We start from the raw sequence: 20,421 nt of genomic DNA on the forward strand, positions 1-20,421 counted from the left end.
AGGTGTTGGAGTGCCTCACTCACACAGGCCTGAGGATGTAAACACCGGCCACAATGAATGAGGAAAACTCCTGTACTGAATAAAATGGTTTGCAGTCTATTAAAAGTGTTTCTAAGTGAGGGCTGCATGATTCCTTTAACACTGTGACATCCGTACATTAACCTTCGTTAATAGAAGCAGATTCCGCCTCCCCTTGTTTTCCCCGACACGGTCCACTCTGAGGAGTTGGAAGCCCGGCAGATGTAATGCCCTGTCCGGGATGTGAGCACCAAGCCAGGTTTCAGTGAAGCACAGGGCGACGGATCTGCTAAAGTCCGTATTTGCTTCGTTGAGGAGCTGTAACATCCCAGTAGTAGTAGTAGTACACAAATACCTACCTCAACAGTAGTCTTTGTGAAGTGTGACAATTTATAAAAGGAAATGAAATCTTCTCAAACTGAGGATGGATTCAGTCCTCTCTCCGACCACGGAAACTTCACTGATGACAATCATTTTTGGACAGAAGAGTGGTGTCTTTAGGAACAGCTCTTGTAAGCCAAAGCTGTGATGAAGGAAATCATGTGAGCAGATAAACTGCAGACGGAAGAATCAATTAAATCAATGAGGTAGGTAATTTAGGCTTAATGTTCAATAAGAATAAACCAAACATCTTTATTTTTTCAATTGTCATTATTTATTGCCTCATGATCAACACATGCTCACTCTTCCATGTAGGTATGTTTAGTTCTTAAATGACACAAATATAACATGTAAATACATGATGTATATAACTAATGTAAATTAACCATAAACATCAAATATCAGATTAAATAATCAGTTATTGATACATCACATGTATCAATAACCTAGATAATTAACAAAGGCACAGGTAAATATGACTAAATCTATGGTTTAAATACACGTTTACTGCCATCTAGTGGTAGAAAGGTGAACACTTACTTTGCGTGTCCTTACAGGCTACACTCTGTGTTCACTAAATCAACGGCACAACACAGTGGAACAAGAAATATCAGTGCCAACAGAGATTTATTTATTTATTAATTTCTTGCATACCGTCATTATATTGCCTTCACTTTTATTTTGAAATATTCTTGTTTCCCGGTTACCTGTTGTGCTCCGCAACTCGTTTTAAAGGAAAAAACAAAAAATGGATAAACGAAATACGGCTCGTTATTTGACTTTGGTTCTTTGGTTTTTTGGTTCTTTGGTTTTTCCGTTTTTGAATTGAGAACCAAAAACGGAAATACGGCCGTTTTCCCGTTTTTGGTTTGAAACGAAAACGGAAAACGAGAATACCATGGTATTTCCATATTTTGTTTTTTCCGAATTAACGGTAAAACAGATGACTAAAATGTACACAGACCAAAGTGGAGTCGGATTCTTTAAACACCACGTTTTAAACAAACGTCTGTTTCTGTTTATAAACACTCAGGCATGATCAGCCTCACTGAATGAAATGATGATAAATGATGTAAAAAGCTCTCTGACTTTAATTGTTTTCATTATAAAAGTTATTGAGAGAAATATCAGATCATGAAAAGACACATCTTTCTAATAAATGAAGAAAGTTGTTTGTGGTCCTTTTGTTGTCCAGTCTACAATGAACATATATTTAATCCAGACGGTGAATCAGAAAACGAATCAAATATAAACTAGAGTTTAATCTGATCTGTCTTCACTCTGGCGTTAAACTCAGTCAGTCCGATCGGCTGCAGCGTCCAATCACATGACTGATGAACAATGAGGGGGCGTGTCGCCCGTTAAAACACTTCCTGGAAGTCTGTTCTCGTGGTTCCTCGCTCATGGCTCCTCGGAGATCCCTCCTCCCTCCTCGATCCTCGCTCCTCAGAGCTAAATAAGAGCTTTGGGACGACCGTCAATATGGCGGCGCAGAACAACTTCCGGTTCGAGCGAGGATCGAGGAGCGAGGAAATGACAATTAAAAGACTTGGCATGTACCCACGGTTGTCTTTTCCTAACTCCTCATAAACTCTCCTTCACATCTTTCCTTGACCCAATGACGTTTTCCTTAGAGGTCAAAGAAAAGTGGTTAGGAATAGACGACAGGGGTCCGTGTACGTTTTAGTTATCCGCAGCCTGCTCCCACTACGTGCGCGACGTTACGCTATGACGTTGCCCTATAATGTTACGCAAAAACGTCACGGATCAGGAAAGGCAATTTCTTGGCGACAAGACGAAGGAATATCATCCAAATAAGCAAGTATTAATGTTACGTGTTTTCATTAAACGATTTCCTCTTGTTGACAATATGTTGTTGTCTCTAAGTTTGTATTCCTGAAGAACACGCTTAGCGGTGTAGGAGAGGTAGTTTATCGTAAACTACTGAAAGCTGCCAAGTTAGCGCCAGTTAGCTAGAAAGCTAACAGCTGAGCATACTGTCGTCGTAGCTTCCCGTAACTTGCGGAAAATAGATAGAGCAAGATGGATAGTCAGGTGAGGTAACTAACGTAGTACGTAGATCGCAAATAGTACGTATACAAACCATGTTAGCATAACGTTCCTATTGTGATTCAGCACATATCACTTGCCCTAACGTTAACGTTACATCTTCTTGTGATTCGATATTGGCAAGCTAACTTGTTAACAAGCTAACCGTTGACAAGCTTAATCTCTCGTGTCAGTTAAACAAAGATATTCCGGAATGTGGCAGGTGATCAATTGGGCCCACACTATCATCGTCTTGCACATTCCAATGTTACAGAAAATGATATGGCTGTTAAGGAACACCTTTGGATGGCATCTAACTCGTGAAACACTTCCTCCCTCTTTCTGCAGTCAAAGTTCACGCTTTGGCAGACATGTCGTACGGCAAAGCAGAGAGCTACCGCCCGGTCCCACGGGACTTCAACGCCCTCATACAGACATCTAGCTCCAACATCCAGAAGATCACACAGAACAGTAAGTGCTGTTCCTTAAAGATCCTTAGTTCCAGTGAGGTGTATCAAAGTATACATATGCATAGATCTAATTATTTGGATTAGTTATTATAACATGACGAGTTAGACAGACAAAAGTTGGCTTTCACTGGTGGACTCATCAGCCTCTGAGTGTGTGACAGAGGAATGATATGAGCCTGTGCTGTCTACTGCCTAGAGATTAAAGAGCTCGTCCAGTGGTCCTGTGTGCAGGTTGTGAAATTTGGAGCAGATTGGACAATGTTTCCAACATCGTTCACTGAAAATACAAAAGCTTTGTAACGGAGCTTAAAGGAGACCCCAAGGACTTTCTTCCTGCTAGGAGTACATCAAAGTACAAAACATGTTATTTCCTGTTGCCAGTAGGTAACTACTGGCCTGTAGATGTATTTAGACGTGGACTGTTAGATTGGATTGCATAATGTACGTTCAAGTTACAACAACTTCCTGTTTTAATGAAAGGAGCATTTTCGACACCACTGCACATACTTCCACGCTGACTGAAAAGCATCGCAATTTAGCTTAGCAAAGGTCTTAAGATGGTGCTGACCAAATTTGAAGTTGATCTGGTGAAATATCTAGTAGGAGTTCTTTCAAGTACAGTGTCTAGAAATGACAAAAAAAATCCCTAAAATAGCACAATCCATTCAGAGTGGTTGACCTCCTGTCATGTCGGCAAGATAGGAAGGTTAGGGTTAAACAAGCAAGAATAAATTAGGTTTTAAAAGCATCCAACTGAGAAACTGCCCAATGTTGCCAATTCTTCAATGAAAGTCGCTAAATCTAACGTGAAAGTTGCCATGTCGGCAACCCTTCACGTCTCCCTCTGAAAGCCACTCCCCAAATGATCATTATGAACGTAAACGACAAACATGGCTATTGGTAGTACTCACAGCTGTGGAAGACTCTGTGGACATCAGCGAGTGCACAGGCAGAGTGGACGCAGGCGAGCAGGCAGATACCGCATTTAAAAATGTTTCTATTTGATTTATTGTTTGCTGTAGGGATGTAAAGAGAATTTCAATAAATAAAGCTGAACAAAAAAGATTTCTAAAATACATTACCCAAACTAGCTTAAACTCTTCCAATGCACATTTGGGCATGTTGCTATTGTTTTAAGATAAACTTATCCAGTCAGATAATGACAGAGCATAAAGAGATATTTGTCTTTTCCAGCAAAACAGAAATGGTACGCTGTAACATGAGCTTGTGCTCTTTGTGTATTTGTTAGAGGATAAAGTCTTGTTGTTCCGCCCTTACCTAAAATATAAATGTCAGCGACCGCAGATAATCTCAATGTCTTTAGGAAATGAATATCATTTTTTATATGCTTTAGCCCATTCATATGGAAAAGTAATCTCACATTATTCTCTATGCATCAACATTAATTATAATTTTTCTGGGCAGTATATTAACATATAATCTCCAATATTATAGAAATGATGTGTGCACAGAGTCACAGCATTATGCTATATTTTTCTTTATTCTGAGGCTTTGTAATATTTGAACGTGAAGGCAAAAACCAACAACTGCTGTTCAAAGAAATGACTGGCAACACACTTTAGATTTCCTGAGTAATAAACTAATAAACTAATATCCAACAAGGACTTAGAATGTGACACACAGTAAACCTTCGATACGGACTGAATCATGAGGGAATGAAACGGTGTTTCTAGCTTTGTAAGAGGGAGGCGACCGAGAGAAACTTAGGGTTTGTTAAAGAAAACCTGACGGAAGGGTAGGTTCACAGAGTCAGTTACCATGGTAACACAACTCTCTGTCTGGAACTGAAAACCCAGAGTTTCCCTCATCTCAGGGTTAACTAACTGTCCACAGAAAACTCAACATTGAGACTTATCACTGTGTTTTCTTCTCTTGACAGCTGCTCAGATCAAGAGCCTGGTGAACCAGCTGGGGACCAGTCAGGACACCAGTGAGCTCCAGGATCGCCTGTATGTACCCACCTCATCTCCAGTAACTTCCTCTCTCACACAGACACACTTTGTCACTTTGAGCTCATCACTTGATCTGTTCTGGACAACTTCCTCAGAGCTATTATACAAATCTCTATTAAACTGTCCAGAATGACCTGTGCTTTTTATGATCACGGTATCAGGGATGGTATCTTTAAATGATACAACATCGTCATCCAAAAGACCGTTCAAATCTAGTTTATCCCTTCTGCATCACAAGGGACATTTTAGTTTTTCTCCTTTTTTGATCATTTTGTCTGTTAGTACATACATGCATACATTTTGGCATGGTTGTTTTTTTTTTTTCTTATTTTGGAAGTTAAACTTCAGCTCCTATAGTACGTTTACAATAAACTGTGTAGCCAAAATACAGGCACACAAACCCTGACGGTTACAAGGTTAATTTATTGTCATTGTAGAACAGGGGTGTGTGTGTGTGTGTGTGTGTGTGTGTGTGTGTGTGTGTGTGTGTGTGTGTGTGTGTGTGTGTGTGTGTGTGTGTGTGTGTGTGTGTGTGTGTGTGTGTGTGTGTGTGTGTCATGACTCCACCCCTCGTGGACAGAGGGTACATCCCAAGTCTCTTAACTGTCATTTCCTCACTTGAACCGGAAGTTGTTCTGCGCCGCCATATTGACGGCCGTCCCAAAGCTCTTATTTAGCTCTGAGGATCGAGGAGGAGCCATGAGCGAGGAACCACGAGAACAGACTTCCAAGAAGTGTTTTTTAACGGCCCATGTAAACAGTGAAGACAGATCAGATTAAACTCTAGTTTATATTTCGATTAGTTTTCTGATTCACCGTCTGGTTTAAATATGTTCATTGTAGTCTGAACAACAAAAGGAGCACAAACAACTTTCTTCATTTATTAGAGAGATTTGTCTTTTCATGATCTCATATTTCCCTCAATACCTTTATTATGAAACAATTAAAGTCAGAGAGAACTTTTTACATCATTTATCATAATTTCATTCAGTCACGTGAGGCGGATCATTCCTGAGTGTTTGATGAGTTTTATCATTCAAATTTAACCTAAAACATGGAGCCTAATAAATTAATTCCAGTATTCAAGAGAAACAATAATCACATTCTGACTCACTCCGTAACTTCTACCGATAGCAGAACCGTAAACTCCGGACGTTATCGATACTCCGGGTATACTGTCTTATCGGTTCCCGTTTAGAACCGGGTATCAGGGGGCATCCTTATTCATGAAGTGGATTTATTCAAGTTTCTCACCAAAACTACAAGAGATTACATGTGAACACATCATGATAATATTATAATTTACCTTCACCCAATACTGATTTTCACTGAACAGAGCCTGAATGCATCATAAGGGAACCGAACGGAACCTTGGTTCGTTGGCCGTTAGCGGTGCTGCTAACATTACTATATTTCTAAATTTTACGGATTGGTTGTTTACAATGTAACCTTATCAAAGATCGGTGACTAGAAAACCATGAATGCCAATGTCCTGATTGCATATTTTTCTGAATATTGGTGGATAACGGTCGCCAGTAAAACGTTAACTCAAACTGTGATGGTTAATGTTAAACTGTGTATTTAATCCGTGGTACGGATTGACAATAGTCCGTTACTCCACTAGTTAGCTGGTTGGTACATGTTCTTAGTACACCACCAGGGATGTTATCAGGCCAAGCAGCTTTACTCGTTTTCACTCATCAGGGTTTTCCTCACATCCTCTGAGGACACTGACAGTGAGCGGTCTTCTGAGGACACTGACAGTGAGCGGTCTTCTGAGGACACTGACAGTGAGCGGTCCTCTGAGGACACTGACAGTGAGCGGTCCTCTGAGGACACTGACAGTGAGCGGTCCTCTGGAGGCGGGGCAGACTTGACAGCTGACTCTTTGTTGAGGAGATCAAAGCGAGTATAAATCGGGCAGCGTGGCCTCACACATGATGGGGATGCTCCTGTTTTTGTAGCCTGTGACATTCTGGATCACCTGCCACATATCTTTAGTGTTGTTGGGTTTGAGGTCTCTCACCAGTCTCTCTTGACTCCTCTTTGCCTCCTTGATGCCAGCTTTCAGCCTTGTTGGTGATGCTGTATGCTTCCTTGTCACCATTGAAAGGCAGCTTTTTGTTTCTGGATAGAGTCCTCACCTCTCCATTCATCCATTCTCTCTGGTTGGGGATTGATTTTATTGTGATCACCACATTTGCTGATATATGATGTCACTGTTGATGTATATTCCTCCAGATTGATGTGCTTCTCCTGGGTGGCGGCATCCCTGAACATGTGCCAGTCCTGTAGAGCTGCTGTAGCTTCATCTGTCCACACTGTAACTGTTTTTTTCTGATGGTTTGACCCGTTTACACAGCTGGGAGTAAGTAGGCAGCAGAAGCAGGGAAATATGATCTGACCAAAGCGGCTTGTGGAGGGCTTTGTAGCTGCCAGGAATATTTGTGTAAACATGGTCCAGTGTATTCCTGTGTAGCAAATGTATGCAACAAAAAGTTGCATTTAATAGGTTGACATTTTGAAAGTGAATGAATATGTGGTAGTTATGATCAAGACTGAAAGAGGATAATAAGATTAATAGTAGCAGTGCAACGGATCATAAAACTCACGGTTTGGGTCGTGTCACGGATCAGATCTCAGATCAGATCAGCACGAATGAAAAAAAAAGGAGCAAATATAACTTTTAGAGATCCCTGATCATGTTTTTGTTTTGCTGCTGATCATTGATGATCCATATTATTGTTTTTGCCACCATCCCAAAAATCATTTCAACCAGTCTGTAAACCATCAAACATTCTAAATGTTATCCTTTTACTTTACTTTTAGTGTTTTTTTTCCCCTCAAAACAAACCCAATTCAAATAAGGAAATACAAGATTATTTTGTAATGGATTAAAACAAACTTGTTATCAGTAGTTTTAATGATGTATTCTAATCTGCTTAGAGCTAGTGCAAACAGGTTATAGTTCTATCTCCTTCAAACTACTGGATCTATTTAAAATGATTACATTACATGTAATAGTGAACACATCATGATGACGTTATCATTTACCTTTGCCCAATACTCATTTTCACTGAACAGAGCCTGAACGCATCATAATGGAACTGAAAGGAACCTTCGTTCTCCTGTCAATCGTAACACGGATTGGTTGTTTATAGGGCTGCAACTAACGATTATTTTAATAATCGATTAATCTGTCGATTATTTGTTCAATTAATCGATGAATCGGATAAAAAAACAAAAAAGCATTAGTTTCTAACCCTTTATTCAAAAACAGAACTGACTGCAAACTCACAGTGCATAAAATCTTCAGAAAGTGCACAGGTTGCTCGAACATCCCTGAGCTGTTAAAGTAATAATTAAAAAAAAAAAAACTGGACTACTATCACGAGTGGGGTTCAGCGGGTTACCCACGCCTCTCGGTGAAGGGTAGACACTTGCTGATCCACTCAGTGTGGCCGCGTGCAGCCCCGGACATCTAAGGGCATCACAGACCTGTTGTTGCTCAATCTCGTGCGGCTGAACGCCACTCGTCCCTCTAAGAAGCTGGACGCCGACCACACGGGGCCACGTAACTAGTTAGCATGCCGGAGTCTCGTTCGTTATCGGAATTAACCAGACAAATAGCTCCACCGACTAAGAACGGCCATCACCACCTCCCACAGAATGGAGAAAGAGCATCAACCTGTCAATCCTCTCCGTGTCCGGGCCGGGTGAGGTTTCCCCCGGCCGTCCCTCTTAATCACGGCCCCAGTTCAGAGAAAAACCCACAAAATAGAACCGGAGTCCTATTCCATTATTCCTAGCTGCGGTATTCAGGCGACCGGGCCTGCTTTGAACACTCAAACATCTTTGCGACTTATTGAGTGGCGTAATAATTGCGCGACACAACGAATCGATAATGAAATTCGTTGCCAACTCTTTTAATAATCGATTTTTATCGATGCGTTGTTGCAGCCTTAGTTGTTTACAACATTATCAGATCGGTGACTAGAAAAGCCATAGTGATGTCCTGATATCATATTTTACTGAATATTGGGGAAATACAGATAGTCAGTAAATCTTTATTTCACGACGTTAAACTGTAATTAATCTGCTGTTCACGTGCGTGCCAGACCGCGAGAGGTGATCTGTACGGATCAACCGTGGTCCGTTACACCACTACTTTATATTTAGTATTTTGTAGCCATGTGTTAAGTGGACATTTGTGTCCTCTCAGTGGGATTTTTCTTTAATCTGCCAATGCTCCAAATATACCAATGCATCAAAAATGAATGTTATTGCTAATCATTGACATATCCCAGACTGACCCATCCCACCCCACACACTCAATAAGAATAAACCCCCAACATTTAGTATTTGTTTTTTCAGTTAAAAACATAGTGGCATCACCTCACAAAACTGTCATTTAAAGGGTTCCATTCTGAACATGAATGAATATTTACTAGTTATGATCAGGACTGATGTTGGTTACAAAATTGAACTCAGTGAAATTGGAATATAATATTATTGTATTGTATTTTTAAAAGCAGTTTAAGGAAAGGGACATTTTTGTCTGAAAAGGACACCAGAGCAAAGGCACAAAGGTTAAATTCCACTGTGCTGCCATTTGTACTAGAAAGGTGATCGTCATTGTGATGGGTGGTGGGTGGTCTTGGGTCGTCTAGAGCACTTCTAAACTGTTGGTGTTTCCACAGGCAGCAGATACAACATTATACCAACCAACTGGCAAAAGAAACCAACAAGCACCTGAAAGAGTTGGGCTCAATCCCTTTGCCTACATCACCCTCAGAGCAAGTAGGTATCGGTCTACATTTGTTAATAGAATACATCATAATACACTACATCATACAGTAACGAGTATGTTTGGAGTTAAAGTGACTGTGGTGTTGGTAGCTTATGATTAGTCAGTGTTTTAAAAACATGTTGATAATTATCTAATTATATATTATCTAAGTCCATCATGAAAAGTATTAAATATTTTAAATTACATTTAGCTTCAACTGCTTGTTTGATTTGAAATACTTTCATAATCAAGGTTATCATTGATTGATAGAAAGGCAAAACCCAAAATATGTCAATAGTTTGAATTATTTCCACCACAGCATCCAACTGTCTGATTTAATTGCTATAGTAAAATGGATCCGATTTATGGCGTGGTAAAGTAATCTCACAATTGACCGTTTTCATCTCTATGAATTCTGCCGTGTCTTTCTAACTGGTTTCATTCAATCGGTCTCCCTCTGCTCTGTGGTGTCCAGAGGCAGCAGAAGATCCAGAGGGAACGGCTGATGAATGATTTCTCAGCAGCTCTCAACAACTTCCAAGCAGTCCAGCGGCGTGCAGCAGAGAAGGAGAAGGAGTCAGTTGCCAGAGCGAGAGCGGGATCCCGCCTATCAGTAAGTAGTCTGTGGTGGTTTCACTCCTTACCGAGAGACGAGAGAATAAACGTCACATTCATGTCTTGCAACTCTGTGTTCTGCTAACACAATAGTGGACTTTTCTCTCTCCCACAGACTGAAGACAGTTCTCGGGATGAAAAGCTTGTTTCTTTTGATAAGTAAGTGGCTGTCTTTCATTCAGGGTTTCCTCTTTGCAAGGTGTATTATTGAGACCCAAAGTCTTCAAGACATTATGAAGTATATGATCGGATAAATAATTACAGACAAAAATATAACCATTCAGCCAAATGCTGGTTCTTTCTCATTTGGTCAGTAGTGTGCAATGGTCAAAAGAAATAACCTCTCTGTATATTTCCTGTTTTCTATTGAAGAAGAGTAGTCCTTTTATTTCTAAAACCAAATTATACCATCAACAAATATGGACGATATCAAATGCCAAAATATGCACAAATGAAAATCAGCTGTGATGTGTTCCCATCTCAAAGAAGAAAAAGCTTCCTCGCATCTCCTCATGAAAAATAATGGCAGTCAGTTGTACTCTGCTGAACAACACTGAATTGTAATACATATTGTCACTTTGTTTTTGTGGTGTGACTTGAATGTGGCATGGAAAAAAAAACAATTCATGAAGTTATTTTTAGAGAAACAAACATTTCTTTATTAAATTCTGACAGTAAATGCATATGTAAAAAACATTTACACAGAGCAATGTGTAATATATTTCACTTAATCTATGCAAGTCTTCCATACAAAAACCATGCCATGACTTAACAAGTAGACTGAGACTGCAGGTGTTAAAGTGTCAGTTTGGGGTATGTTGTACAGTTTTCAAAACATTCGTACAGTTGATACAATGCATATGAAAGAGAACATCACACAGTGACCACAGCAGGAGTCTGTCTTCACACACATTCAAAATGTTTTCCTGTTTGTGTAAAGCCAGGAGGACTGGGGTCAGATGACCACCCAAACGGAGGATGTGGCCATCACAGAGGAGGACCTGGAGCTCATCAAGGAGAGAGAAACCAACATCAGACAGCTGGAGGTCAGGCTTACTATTTTGAATATGAATCCATCCATACCAGGACCTCTGCTACAACCCACTGTCATGTTCTGTGACCCCACCCACCTGACACAGGTGATTGTAGCTTGTCTGTTTGTGTGTTTCAGTCTGACATTTTGGATGTAAACCAGATCTTCAAGGACCTGGCAGTTATGATCCACGATCAGGGAGAGATGATCGGTGAGTAGCACTGGGCTTGTAATTCTCAGGGCTCTGAGGACCTGAAGTCCTAAACACACCACCAGTGGACAGTGCACATCACAGATGCTCCAGTTACTCTCTGCTTAAACTTGCACACCAGCAGCAGTGAGACCGAATCCACTACTGCAGTTTATAGATCTGTAAGATGATATTCATCTGTAAGAGAATGTTATACATACACTTCCTGGTATGTCAATATTGGATTAACAGATAGCAAGCTCAATAACTAAAGAGTTATGAGCATGCTTAGACCTCAAACTTCAAGTTGAAGTGGTGTTTCTTCTCATTGGCTATGACATTGGCCAGCCAGCGTTTCTCAGATTGGAGTGAGACGAGGAGAAAGGTGATGTCGTGATCTTCACAATAAAACATCTTTGATGTGACGTGTCGAGTCTTGGCCAATCAGCGTTAAGATTAATGTTGCACGGTGTACCGATACTAAAAAGGTACCGCGGTACCCGTACGTTAAAAACGATACGTTTTTGCATATTTTTAGTATCGATACTTAAAATAGCGCGCGATCAGAGTGCGTGCACTCACTGTTCCGCTCCCTGTCATGCTGCCAGCACGCATTGACTGCAAGGGGGCGGGGCTACCCAGCGCTCACACACGCAACAAGCAGCGCTCGCTCACAGCGAGTGATCGTAGGGGAGACATGGCATCAAGTGCAGGAGCTTTTGCAGACCGTCCTCGGCTTGTTGGAAAAAAAGATGCCAGAAGTGAAATGTGGAAGTACTTTGGCTCCATTGCAGACAGTGAAGGAAAGCACACTGACCTACTGTTGAACTGCGTATAACAAACTGTTAAAGTGAACAGAACGCGCTCTCGCACCACCACCTTTATCCAGGCCCACCTCCACCTTTATCCAGGCCCACCTCCACCTTTATCCAGGCCCACCTCCACCTTTATCCAGGCCCACCTCCACCTTTATCCAGGTCCACCTCCACCTTTATCCAGGCCCAGCTCCACCTTTATCCAGGCCCACCTCCACCTTTATCCAGGCCCACCTCCACCTTTATCCAGGCCCACCTCCACCTTTATCCAGGCCCAGCTCCACCTTTATCCAGGCCCAGCTCCACCTTTATCCAGGCCCAGCTCCACCTTTATCCAGGCCCAGCTCCACCTTTATCCAGGCCCACCTCCACCTTTATCCAGGCCCAGCTCCACCTTTATCCAGGCCCAGCTCCACCTTTATCCAGGCCCAGCTCCACCTTTATCCAGGCCCAGCTCCACCTTTATCCAGGCCCAGCTCCACCTTTATCCAGGCCCAGCTCCACCTTTATCCAGGCCCAGCTCCACCTTTGACCAGGCCCACCTCCACCTTTATCCAGGCCCAGCTCCACCTTTATCCAGGCCCAGCTCCACCTTTATCCAGGCCCAGCTCCACCTTTATCCAGGTGTTACGTTATGTTACGTTACCATTCAGACTTGCTGGTTAAGTTAACGTCCACTGCATGCGGAACTCTGTGGACTGTTAACGTTCGTCATTATCGCGATTTAGGAGGAAAAAACGACTCTACGGATCTACACGATTCACGTGGATGATATATTTTGATTCAAAATGGCGAATTTTAGAAGTTAATATGAAGACGTACAGTAACAGTAGAAGTTAATATGAAGACGTACAGTAACAGTAGAAGTTAATATGAAGACGTACAGTAACAGTAGAAGTTAATATGAAGACGTACAGTAACAGTAGAAGTTAATATGAAGACATACAGTAACAGTAGAAGTTAATATGAAGACGTACAGTAACAGAAGTTAATATGAAGACGTACAGTAACAGTAGAAGTTAATATGAAGACGTACAGTAACAGTAGAAGTTAATATGAAGACGTACAGTAACAGTAGAAGTTAATATGAAGACGTACAGTAACAGTAGAAGTTAATATGAAGACATACAGTAGCAGTAGAAGTTAATATGAAGACGTACAGTCACAGTAGAAGTTAATATGAAGACGTACAGTAACAGAAGAAGTTAATATGAAGACGTACAGTAACAGTAGAAGTTAATATGAAGACATACAGTAACAGTAGAAGTTAATATGAAGATGTACAGTAACAGTAGAAGTTAATATGAAGATGTACAGTAACAGAAGAAGTTAATATGAAGACGTACAGTAACAGTAGAAGTTAATATGAAGACATACAGTAACAGTAGAAGTTAATATGAAGACGTACAGTAACAGTAGAAGTTAATATGAAGACATACAGTAACAGTAGAAGTTAATATGAAGACGTACAGTAACAGTAGAAGTTAATATGAAGACATACAGTAACAGTAGAAGTTAATATGAAGACATACAGTAACAGTAGAAGTTAATATGAAGATGTACAGTAACAGTAGAAGTTAATATGAAGATGTACAGTAACAGTAGAAGTTAATATGAAGATGTACAGTAACAGTAGAAGTTAATATGAAGATGTACAGTAACAGTAGAAGTTAATATGAAGACATACAGTAACAGTAGAAGTTAATATGAAGATGTACAGTAACAGTAGAAGTTAATATGAAGACATACAGTCACAGTAGAAGTTAATATGAAGACATACAGTCACAGTAGAAGTTAATATGAAGACATACAGTAACAGTAGAAGTTAATATGAAGATGTACAGTAACAGTAGAAGTTAATATGAAGATGTACAGTAACAGTAGAAGTTAATATGAAGACGTACAGTAACAGTAGAAGTTAATATGAAGATGTACAGTAACAGTAGAAGTTAATATGAAGACGTACAGTAACAGTAGAAGTTAATATGAAGACGTACAGTCACAGTAGAAGTTAATATGAAGACATACAGTAACAGTAGAAGTTAATATGAAGACATACAGTAACAGTAGAAGTTAATATGAAGACGTACAGTAACAGTAGAAGTTAATATGAAGACGTACAGTAACAGTAGAAGTTAATATGGAGACGTACAGTCACAGTAGAAGTTAATATGAAGACATACAGTAACAGTAGAAGTTAATATGAAGATGTACAGTAACAGTAGAAGTTAATATGAAGACGTACAGTAACAGTAGAAGTTAATATGAAGATGTACAGTAACAGTAGAAGTTAATATGAAGACGTACAGTAACAGTAGAAGTTAATATGAAGATGTACAGTAACAGTAGAAGTTAATATGAAGATGTACAGTAACAGTAGAAGTTAATATGAAGACATACAGTAACAGTAGAAGTTAATATGAAGATGTACAGTAACAGTAGAAGTTAATATGAAGACGTACAGTAACAGTAGAAGTTAATATGAAGACATACAGTAGCAGTAGAAGTTAATATGAAGACGTACAGTAACAGTAGAAGTTAATATGAAGACATACAGTAACAGTAGAAGTTAATATGAAGACGTACAGTAACAGTAGAAGTTAATATGAAGACGTACAGTAGCAGTAGAAGTTAATATGAAGACGTAACAGTAGAAGTTAATATGAAGACGTACAGTAGCAGTAGAAGTTAATATGAAGACGTAACAGTAGAAGTTAATATGAAGATGTACAGTAACAGTAGAAGTTAATATGAAGATGTACAGTAACAGTAGAAGTTAATATGAAGACATACAGTAGCAGTAGAAGTTAATATGAAGACGTACAGTAACAGTAGAAGTTAATATGAAGACATACAGTAACAGTAGAAGTTAATATGAAGACGTACAGTAACAGTAGAAGTTAATATGAAGACGTACAGTAGCAGTAGAAGTTAATATGAAGACGTAACAGTAGAAGTTAATATGAAGACGTACAGTAACAGTAGAAGTTAATATGAAGATGTACAGTAACAGTAGAAGTTAATATGAAGACGTACAGTAGCAGTAGAAGTTAATATGAAGATGTACAGTAACAGTAGAAGTTAATATGAAGACGTACAGTAACAGTAGAAGTTAATATGAAGATGTACAGTAACAGTAGAAGTTAATATGAAGACATACAGTAACAGTAGAAGTTAATATGAAGATGTACAGTAACAGTAGAAGTTAATATGAAGACGTACAGTAACAGTAGAAGTTAATATGAAGACGTACAGTAGCAGTAGAAGTTAATATGAAGACGTAACAGTAGAAGTTAATATGAAGACGTACAGTAACAGTAGAAGTTAATATGAAGACGTACAGTAACAGTAGAAGTTAATATGAAGACGTAACAGTAGAAGTTAATATGAAGACGTACAGTAACAGTAGAAGTTAATATGAAGACGTAACAGTAGAAGTTAATATGAAGACGTACAGTAACAGTAGAAGTTAATATGAAGACGTAACAGTAGAAGTTAATATGAAGACGTACAGTAACAGTAGAAGTTAATATGAAGACGTAACAGTAGAAGTTAATATGAAGACGTACAGTAGCAGTAGAAGTTAATATGAAGACATACAGTAACAGTAGAAGTTAATATGAAGACGTACAGTAACAGTAGAAGTTAATATGAAGATGTACAGTAACAGTAGAAGTTAATATGAAGACGTACAGTAACAGTAGAAGTTAATATGAAGACGTACAGTAACAGTAGAAGTTAATATGAAGACGTACAGTAACAGTAGAAGTTAATATGAAGACGTACAGTAACAGTAGAAGTTAATATGAAGACGTACAGTAACAGTAGAAGTTAATATGAAGACGTACAGTAACAGTAGAAGTTAATATGAAGACGTACAGTAACAGTAGAAGTTAATATGAAGACGTAACAGTAGAAGTTAATATGAAGACGTACAGTAACAGTAGAAGTTAATATGAAGACGTAACAGTAGAAGTTAATATGAAGACGTACAGTAGCAGTAGAAGTTAATATGAAGACATACAGTAACAGTAGAAGTTAATATGAAGACGTACAGTAACAGTAGAAGTTAATATGAAGACGTAACAGTAGAAGTTAATATGAAGACGTACAGTAGCAGTAGAAGTTAATATGAAGACATACAGTAACAGTAGAAGTTAATATGAAGACGTACAGTAGCAGTAGAAGTTAATATGAAGACGTACAGTAACAGTAGAAGTTAATATGAAGACATACAGTAACAGTAGAAGTTAATATGAAGACGTACAGTAACAGTAGAAGTTAATATGAAGACATACAGTAGCAGTAGAAGTTAATATGAAGACGTACAGTAACAGAAGTTAATATGAAGACGTACAGTAACAGTAGAAGTTAATATGAAGACGTACAGTAACAGTAGAAGTTAATATGAAGACGTACAGTTACAGTAGAAGTTAATATGAAGACGTACAGTAGCAGTAGAAGTTAATATGAAGACGTACAGTAACAGAAGTTAATATGAAGACGTACAGTAACAGTAGAAGTTAATATGAAGACGTACAGTAACAGTAGAAGTTAATATGAAGACGTACAGTAGCAGTAGAAGTTAATATGAAGACGTACAGTAACAGGGTTCAAAGAAAACTAATCACTTTATTTTGTACAGGCGATGGTTCTCGCTTCTCTCGCTATCTTTGTTTTTATATGACTAAAACTTTTAAAAATGAGACCTCGGTCTCCATGGATTTTGTCTAAATAAAGGTTCATAATGATAGAGCTGAAATACTGATTAATAACTGAATAATACATTTGTTTTCTGCTTAAAGTAATTATTGTCTTACCTTGCTGTATGTTCTGCCTTGCAGATAGCATTGAGGCAAATGTGGAGAATGCTGAAGTTCATGTAGAACGAGGTACAGAACAGCTCCAGAGAGCTGCCTTCTACCAGGTGAGTCTGCAGCGACATCCAAGTGCTGTCCATCAGTGAGGTTCCTGCCAGTAACCCTCCTGTCTCTGCTTTTCTTTCACAGCAAAAGTCCCGGAAGAAGATGTGTATCCTTGCTATGGTTTGTTCTATTGTGCTCGTCATACTTGGCATCATTATCTGGCAAGCTGCTGCTGGCAAGTGAGTTGACGCCACACAACCGATGTGTCACTGCTATATTTACTCTGCCCTTCCCACCTGCAAGTACCTGCTTGGAATCACAAGAAGAACAAGAAGATGCTTCACCACGGTCAGCAGATTAGATCTATGCAGGGGGGATGGTCAGTGTGGAAAACATACTCATCTGATCAAGACTGTTTTTGTAAAATCCTATTTAAAGTGAGATGAAGGACTGAGGTGATGTCTTGTCTTGTTTACTGCACTAACACTAGTTGTCACTGTATTTCAAAATGAAAACATGTTATTGGGAATGATTTTTAGAACAGGCAAAATCTAAAAAGAAACACACGACTTGTTAAAGTAAATGAATCTGTGGTTTCGGCATCTTCTGGTGTAAAGTGTGTGGAGTGCCTGGCCTTCCCGGTAACATTACATGGGACTTGTATTAATCCTGGTGGTGATGGCAGTCGTGGTTGTAATATATATGTTGTAAAATGAAAGTTCTAACAGATTACCAGTATGAATCTAATCCATGTCTGTAAATATTACAAAGTGCTGCAATATATTCTGTTAAGTACATTATGACAGTAAAAAATGAAAGTCCAGTCTTCAAAGAAAACATTTTTAAATTGATTTCTATGAGTCGTACCAGTATGCATAATAAATGTCTTCAACACTTAAGCTCTCCAGGATGTCATCGGTTTTGTGTCTTCTAGTGAGTTTGAAAGAATGTGTTAAAAAAATACAAATATGTTTACTATAATGGAAAAAAATTACATTGTGTAATTCCAAATTACATTTAGTTTAATGTAAATCTCATTTCTGATAAAATGACAGTATGGAGAACATACTTTATTGGATGGAGGGAGACGATTAAGATTCATTGATCAATCGTCTCACATGAATTTTAAATATCCACTGTATAACCGCAGGGGTCTTGTTGGAGTTTGATTTATCATGATACCACCATCCATTTGTTTAAATATATCTAAATGTTTGAAACTTGCATATATGACCTCTGCATATTAGTGTGTAGAGTGTCTGAATGGGTTAACATACAGCCTGTTTGCCTCTGTAAGGATCCAAGTCTCTTATAGAAGGCGTAGCAGGTGCAGTGAGACTGGCTTTCCTACAGAGGCTGGCAGGCGTATGGAAAAGGCATCGAACTCTGTCTGATCCCAGTGCGTTCTTCAAAGATCATCAGGACACCAATAGGTATTCAGTATAGAATATGAACAGAGTTGGTGAGCAGTAGTTTAGACTTCATCAACTGAACGTCTTTTCCACGACGGTCTCAGTTGCAGATGTTGCTGCGGTTCAGACTGCAGCCAAAACACTCTTTTTCCCACTCTGAACAGGAATAAGTCAGTATCGTGTGGTAGTAGATGAATGCGTTTCCTCAGTACACAACACAAAAAAGTCAATGTGGACTGAACTGTGGATAACTTTGAATAGCTTTGAAACTGCCTCTCTCCGGCCTCGCGTATCTTCGCTCACGTGTACACACGATGACTCTGCTGGATGTCATAGGGGTTGCCGCTTTTGTGAATATTGCTGTCTGTTATTTTAGTTAAGGCTGGGGTTAAGTTATTGTAATGGTTTGATTAGGTTTTTTTTGTGTCACTCCCTGAAGTTATAATAAGCTCCATGTACTTTTCATACTACACTGAAATCAATTCAGTTGTCACCATATTCAGTAATCTGTGTGGCTGCTTGGGACTTCCTCATGATGGGGCATAGCACGAAACAAATGTGTTGAATTTTGCTGATTGCTACTTTTTTTAAGAAGTCACCACTACTAACTATTGATCGGTGAAATAGCGTAAAACTGGTAAGACTGTGTTTAGTATGGACCTTGTGTGCACAAAATACACAAGTGGTCAAAAACGTTGCAGTCTCCTTTAAGATAGAGATAGAGTTTGACCTGTCAGGTCCTCTTTATCAAACTCCATGTGTTGGAAGCCCCAAACCCTAGGAATTATGTTCATATTGGATGAATCTGCTGCTCACATTTTATGTCCAGTGTCCATGCAGGAAGTACATTTACACATACAAGGAATTTGAGCTGGTGATGGTGCATGACAGTAAGCACATAGTATGAGCCACAATTAAAAATAAAAATATGAGCATTTACAATAGAATATGATAATCAAACAAACAATATAATAGTATGTTGAACTAGAAAATGCATTTCCTGCTGAAAATGCGTTGGAAAGCTGAAATAAATTGGAGAGAAATTGCTGAAAATACAGAAATGGGAGACTACCAGTCTGAAAAATGTTGAAGCCCGAAAGCATTTAAACTGCTGAAAACCCTTCTAGTTGAAATGTTGAACTATGGTGTCTGTAGCTGAAAGTATGAGGAAGAAGAAGGCTTTGAAAGTTGAAGAAGTTTAACAGGATTTGAAGATTTTCTCCATAGATGTCCCATTCAAAAAAAATTGCAAAAAGCTGAATAATTCAAAAAGTTTAAAGATTACAAATATGAAAAGTCACATCACTCCTCTCCTGAAAGAGCTGAACATTTTGATATTCAAACGGTTTCCGTGGCTTAAAAAATATCAGCAGTAGTGATATTTGTAGTAGTAGTAGTAGTAGAAGTTGTCGTAGTAATAGCTGTAGTAGTGGTCGTAGTATTTAATATAACAGTAGTAGTAGTAGTACAATCATGATATTTGTGTATGATCACACTGTAAGAATCTAGTTTTTAAAACAACCTACTGAATTCTCCCCGCCCATCTCTGGTCTTCTTTCTGCACCTCCTTGTTTTCTTCAAGCTGCTCTGTCTATGAAAAGAGTCCCGTCATGCCTAATCTTACAAGATCTCTAAGTGACCTTTGACCCCAGTCATACATCTTTGTGTCCCATTAACTTCCTGTTCCTATTTCTTCTTGTACTCGCACAGTGAAAACACACTCCTGGGCTTTCATATTCTGGATGGTTGCTTCTCAGCCTGCTAAATCATTCATTTCACGACAAAACTTTTGATTTAGTGCAGCTCATGTT

The 20,421-nt window shown here is 39.1% G+C and overlaps 1 protein-coding gene across 2 annotated transcripts; it reads left to right on the forward strand.

Moving 5' to 3' along the window:
* Positions 1-2,092: 2,092 nt before the first annotated feature.
* stx12 (syntaxin 12) lies at positions 2,093-18,091 on the forward strand. 2 transcript variants are annotated; one of them, XM_079176380.1, is made up of 10 exons: positions 2,093-2,217; positions 2,797-2,919; positions 4,819-4,888; positions 9,592-9,691; positions 10,156-10,293; positions 10,411-10,454; positions 11,236-11,341; positions 11,467-11,539; positions 17,178-17,260; positions 17,343-18,091. In XM_079176380.1, the coding sequence occupies exons 2-10, from the start codon at positions 2,820-2,822 to the stop codon at positions 17,439-17,441; spliced, it is 813 nt and encodes a 270-aa protein (XP_079032506.1). In that variant the 5' UTR covers positions 2,093-2,217; positions 2,797-2,819; the 3' UTR covers positions 17,442-18,091. The 2 variants fall into 2 exon arrangements, with proteins under 2 accessions (XP_079032506.1, XP_079032507.1); XM_079176381.1 differs by having other exon boundaries at positions 2,158-2,221.
* Positions 18,092-20,421: the final 2,330 nt, after the last annotated feature.

The sequence above is a fragment of the Pholis gunnellus genome (genome assembly GCF_910591455.1).
Source record: "Pholis gunnellus genome assembly, chromosome: 16".
NCBI classification, from domain to species: Eukaryota; Metazoa; Chordata; class Actinopteri; order Perciformes; family Pholidae; genus Pholis; species Pholis gunnellus.